Source organism: Arachis ipaensis, chromosome B01 (assembly GCF_000816755.2).
Source record: "Arachis ipaensis cultivar K30076 chromosome B01, Araip1.1, whole genome shotgun sequence".
Lineage (NCBI taxonomy): Eukaryota > Viridiplantae > Streptophyta > Magnoliopsida > Fabales > Fabaceae > Arachis > Arachis ipaensis.
In genome coordinates this window covers 15,223,581-15,229,869 of record NC_029785.2, presented here as the reverse complement: position 1 = coordinate 15,229,869, position 6,289 = coordinate 15,223,581, and the positions used below count along the sequence as shown (strand labels likewise).

Below are 6,289 nucleotides of genomic sequence, written 5' to 3'. Positions count from 1 at the left end.
CGCATTAGCAGCAAACATGCTGGAACACTTGCAATAAGCATTTACACAAATTGAACATTCTCGTTTAGTTTTGACACATTCAACAAAGAACCCAATGGGGCAGCATTCTCGCGCATAAAATCCTTTGTTCTAAACCGTCGAACATGTATACACACACAAAAGCGCACACACGCTCGGACGATATATCGATTAAGACAGAAGATCTGCAGCTAAACATCCATTACAACACAAAAATGACGGTGATAAGTACAAGTAAACCAATCAACAAAAGCAGATTCTTCAGAGCATTGTCCTCAGGCCTCAGCTCTTGACGTGTCGCTGCCTGCGTAAAGCCTCGAGGATTACCACCTTGGTGTGAAGTAAACCCAAAAGGATACCCCGAAGTTGTTCCATAGACAGTGGCATCATGAAACGGTTGGAATTGAATGTTAAGCAGTGATGGGATAAACCCTCCAAAAGCAGTGGACAGTGTGAAGTTCCCAAATGTTGCCGTAGCCATAGGTATGAATCCGCCCATCAACCCAAACCCATAATTCCCGAACAAATTGGGCCCCGGCTGTTGGGGTGGCGGCTGTGGCGCTGTCTCCGGCCTCTGGCCGGAGGGACGGCGAGGAACCTCCATTCCAGGATAGCTCTTAGTCCTAGGATCAGTCTGAGCCTTACCCCTGCCATAAAGAGGAACCAGCTTCTCTTCCTGCACAAGGGCCTTGCACACAGGGCACTCTTGACATTGAGAGTGATGATGCAGCCACATATAAAGGCATGGCCAACAGAATAGGTGCCCACACAGTGTGATCACTGGATCTTGAGCCAAATCAAAGCATATGTTGCATTCAAAATCACCAGCATCATTAGAACCATTGTTCCCTGAGCAAGATGGGCTTGGATGAGACTCTCTTCTCGGCGTTGTTGTTGATTCCCCAAACCCACTAGCCATCAAATATTTTTCTTTTTCTTTTTCTTTTTTTTTTTTCCCTTCCTGACCACTCCTTTGAGGAAACTTTTTCCCCAAAAATGCACAAAACCGAAAACAAAAATTCCTGATCACAACAATTTAAATGGAAAAATAAACGCAGAAAACAACTGCGATATGGAAATCTACGTCAAGAGTTGAAGATAACAAGAGCGCAGTTTCTTCGACTAGATCGATCGAAGATGAAAACAATGAGATTACACGTAGATCCAGAATTGAATAATTAAGGGAAATAGGATTAAAAGATACTGGGAATAGGAAAACTTACGGCTTGGTTGAGAGGAAGATAATCGTTGGCGATGCGGAAAAAGGATTCGAATTCTCGAGTAACCTTCTCCAAAGCCCCAAATTCAAGGGTTACGAAATCCTTCTCGTTTAAATAAACATTTTAAATGTTTTATACTTTTATTTATCAGTATAGGTAATTTATATATTTTTGTGTCATATTACTTATCTTGTTTACGAATTAATTATAAGAATAATGCTACATATTTAAGTTTTTTTGTTAACCAAGTTCAACCAAATTAATTTAATATAACAAAAATCAGTTATAATTAAAATTAGTCTAAGTTTTATTATTTAATTTGGTTGAATTTAGTTCGAGAAAATATTCAGTTTGGTCCCTAAATTAGCGTTTGCTTTGAGGTATTGAGACAGAGACTGAGAGACTGAGACTCAGTATCATGTTTGTTGGTTCAGAGACTCGTACTAAAATTTCTGTTTCTGTCCCTAAAATTTCAATATTTTAGTACTTCGAAAAAGTAGGGACACAGTGGACTAAAATTTCCAAAGATGAACTGAAACTTTAATAACATTTTATACTTAAAATATCCTCATTTCAATTAATTAATTCCAATTTTATCTTTTGTACAAATTAAATTAGAATTTTATTCTTATTTCAATTTCTGTCTCCCACTTTGCACCAAATAGAATACTAAAATTTATTTTAATCTCTGTCTCTTAGTCTCTGTCTCTCAGTCTCGGTCTTTCCGTCTCTGTCTCTCCACCAAACACTACCTAAAGTTACACTCGAACCATAATTTAGTTCTTAACGTTTCAATTGTCTCTGTCTCTGTTTAGTCCCTAAACTTTATAAATTTTAATCACATTAGTCCATGCGGTGGTGTTTGCCACAAAGTCATTATCGGAGAGATGACGTGTACAACAGAATGCCACGCAGGACTCCACTAAAACGGCGTCGTTTTTATTTAGCGCTCAAATTAACAGCCCAAAACGACGACGTATCATGTTATATGAGAGGGCAAAAGTTTTAGTTAAACAAGCACTACACCATATTCTCCCCCATAATAGGATTGTTCTTCTTCTTTCTCTTCTCTTCAATGGCGTTGCGAATCTAACTTATTAGATTCGTTAAAGTCGCGATTCTCTTCTCTTCAACCACTTCACATTGCATCGGTCGTCTTTTCTTCACCTACGTTGACTAAGTTTGAGGTAAGTAAAATAGTGAACAAAAAAATTTCTATACCCATGATGATATTTTGTTTTTTTGATTCACTTTTGGTTCCTCCTCTTTTTTTTTTATGCATTCGAGCTAAATGCATTTTGTTTTGCATGTTAGTATAGGTTAGTTTTTGTGCTTATTCTCTGTTAGGGTTTATGTTTTTAGTGAATATCATTTAATTTCTTGGCTTATTAGTTAGATGTTCGATCATTTCCTGTTTCTGTACCATTAATTTGATTTTGAATATTTTAGGAGAAATTTTTTTGGGTTAGGGTTTCAACATGGGTGTGTTTGTCTGATAATCAATAGATTAAAAAATAAAAAGATGGAATCAGATTGTCATATGCAATATGTTACATTTGATTTTTCTTCTTTTTTATTTAAAAGAGAGGTGCAGTTTCATCAAAGTCTTAATCTCATTAAATCAATTGTTTATTGCATCTTGTAACATGGAGTAATTGATCTGATTTTCTAAATGAACTCGTTTTGGTCTATTGTTGTCTCATAACAACAATGCAATTTATGTTTTAGCAAGTCTAACTGAAGAGAGAAAAAATATTGAGGATAACCTTATGTACTCGTTATGTACTCTGTATGTACTCCTATTATAATTAATTATCATCAATATTAAATTAAGATGGACAATATTTATAACAATATTTGCATGGAGTAAAGCTTTTTTCAGTAATGTACCAAGATGGACAATATTTGCAACAATGTATTTTTAACTCACGAATCAAGGAGGTCATAGCCAAACCCATCATCACACTATTGGAAGAAGTTAGAATGTATGCTATGAGGACAATTGCTAGGAATAAGGTGAAGCTTAGGAGCCACATTGAAATTTTACCCCAATACAACGTAGTAGTAGGTTGGAGAAAATAAGGAATGAATCAAAGAGTTGGAATTCTGTATGGTCTGGAGACGAAAAGTATGAAAAGTTTGAAGTCATTTGTCACCCAACCAATATGGTAGTTGATTTGGAAGAGGGGCTATGTTCATGTGATTTTTGGCAACTAAGTGGTAGTTAATAAATTTTTTTTGTTACATGATCAAGATTCATCTTATATAATACCATGTTTTGGTTTTCTGATACAAATATATTTAATTATTATTAGTTGTATCCATTATAATTCTGTTTGCAAGGATGCCTTGTGTCCATGCTTGTGCTGCGTTGGATAGGATCGAAAAACGTCCTGATGAATTTTGCTACAAGTGGTGGACAATGGATTCATATAATGACACATATGCATTCTATTTAAATCCTATTCTTGGCCAAGCAATGTAAGAGAAGTCTCCATACATTAGACCACAAGCTCCGAAATTCAAAAAGATGCCACGGGTACCCAAGAAAAAACGTAGAAAGGATGCTAACGAAGACCCTGATGGAAGGAACAAGCAAAAGATCAAGATGAAGAGGATTTATAAAAAAGGTTCATGTCGCTATTGTGGAGAAAAAGCACACACCAAGAGAAACTGCCCAAAAAAAAAGGCTAAAGAAATGGCAGCTACTGCTAAAAGTGGTAATTCCAATCCTACTGTTCCTACCATTCTGCTCCAGTTGTGAATCCTACCCATGCTATTTCACCTGCTGATGTACCATCTCAAGTTGGTACACACCAAAAAATTCAGCATCAAGGCCAGGCTGAGGTTGAACTTGGCATGAGTCAAGTAATTATGTCTCAGAATGAAGATCAGGCTGAGGTTGAACTTGGCATGAGCCAACTAATTATGTCTCAGAATGAATATTCTCTACAGGTAATGATATATTTTAAATTACACCTTAAATTTAACCACTGCCAATTTATTTTTTGTTCAAATTTCACTAACTTCACATTTTTTATAGATGGAGACTAGTGTAATGTAACATAATGCAAGGCCCCAAAGTTTGCAACCAAAAGAATGGTGAACCAACCATCTAGTACTCCACCAACAATCAATATACCAGTTGATCCAATGCAAGGTGCATCTTTAGGGACAGCCACACGACTAGCTAGTTTCATGAAATTTGTCCCTACTCCCGGATTCAAACCTCCAAGAAAAAATAATTGAATTGTTGATCATTTTGTCTGTGGGAGCTTCATATGTAATAGGGCATTATACTTTTGGATTAGTTACCTTTTAGATTAGTTATCTTGTTTCTCTAAGTTTGGATAACTCTGTAACGATGACTTTTGGTTAGTTATACTTGGAGTGATTTTTTTTTGGATAATTTACTTTGTTTTGTTTGTGTTGTATCACACTAAAATTTTTAGTTGTGTTTGAATTTAGTATCAATGTGGATGTTTTATTAATGAATTATAAAGAAATTTGATGATATTTCTTATCTGAAATTGTTATATTTTATTTTGTGTTGTTTGATTTCTATTAACGCAGGTGCAAATTTTATTCATTGAGACTTAAAATAAAAATAGATACAACAATATATATAACAACATACGTTAATTTTTTTTCAAAACAGGCCAATCTTCACCATTTCCATAATAACATAGCAACTACAAGCAAATTTATTGTAACTAACAAAATCCTTCCCAATTTCAAAGCTCTAGCATCAGATTCTAAACTTCCAATCTTCCAAACAAAGTTCATCCTCCATTCTTCATCATTTTTATTTTTTGGTACTACTCTGCCTCTTGATTCTCCTTCTTTATGGAATTCATTAGCCCAAACAAACAACCCACACCACCTCTTGCCAACACTCTGCAAACAGATTCAGCGGAGATAGAAAAAGAATCAGATACTACAAGCTTTAGAAAAAGTTAAGAATAATCTTGCACTTACATTGTAGTTTGGACACCCAAAAAAGGTCTCCCTAGATTTGCATATGTTCCTGACCATCTCAGAACGGGTCTACACCCATACCCACACTACTCTGAAAATAGTTTTTTTCTGCTTCGAGTAGTTCTCCAACCTCCAGTAGAGTGTTGATTGCTGGAACTCCCAACGGATTTACTGCCGCTACCCATCACGGACTTCATAAAAACGTCTCCCAAAAGAGGAATAAGAATCGACGAAGAAGTTAAGGGACTTCAAATGAATTTGGGGATTAGGGACTAAATTGATGCAAAAGTTTCAAATGCTACGTAATATATCCGTTAGACATCCAGCGTGGCATTCTGTTGTACACGTCATCTCTCCGATAATGATTTTGTGGCGAAAATCACCGCAAGGACTAAGGTGATTAAAATTTATAAAGTTTAGAGACTAAATAGAGGCAATTGAAACGTCAATGATTAAATTGAGGCTTGAATGTAACTTTAGAGACCAAACTGAGTATTTGTCATAATTAATTCTCATTTACACTGTAAACGTAAATAAAATATTGATAATTTGATATTTGTAAATATAAAAATATAATTTTTTTAAATAATAAAAAAATTAATAATATAATTTGAACCAATAGAAAAATTAAGAATCAATATATTTTGTTATTATTTATATCGACTTTAATTAATTTATCTCTCATTAAAAATTTAAATTTAAAATCAATAACTTCTTCACTATTATTAAGTTTGTTTATGAATTTATTAAACTAGATTAAAAACTTTCTCACCACTGTTAATTTTTTTTATTATTAGTGGACAATTTCAAATCACTAATTTAAAATTAAAATGGAATTAAGGTAAAATTATAACCACTTTTAATTTTAATAATCCACTACCTTTGGTGTGTATTTTTTTAATTCACATTGAGAACGTCATTTTGTAGTTAATTTATAAATTGAATTACTAAAAAGTTGCTGTTAATTCATTTTCGTTATTATACCGTTAATTTGCAGTTGATTTATTTTTCAAATTTTAAACATATATAACTATTTTTTCTTTTGTTAAATAATATATAACTAATAATACATG

At 34.0% G+C, this 6,289-nt stretch overlaps 1 protein-coding gene across 2 annotated transcripts; it reads right to left on the bottom strand.

Annotated features, from left to right (window-relative positions):
* On the bottom strand, window positions 1–1,347 carry LOC107626078 (E3 ubiquitin-protein ligase RNF185). Of its 2 annotated transcripts, none has more exons than XM_016328861.2 (2): window positions 1,242–1,347; window positions 1–1,040 (listed from the first exon to the last, which is right to left on the bottom strand). In XM_016328861.2, the coding sequence occupies exon 2, from the start codon at window positions 935–937 to the stop codon at window positions 221–223; it is 717 nt and encodes a 238-aa protein (XP_016184347.1). In that variant the 5' UTR covers window positions 938–1,040; window positions 1,242–1,347; the 3' UTR covers window positions 1–220. The 2 variants fall into 2 exon arrangements, with proteins under 2 accessions (XP_016184347.1, XP_016184352.1); XM_016328866.2 differs by having other exon boundaries at window positions 1–1,000.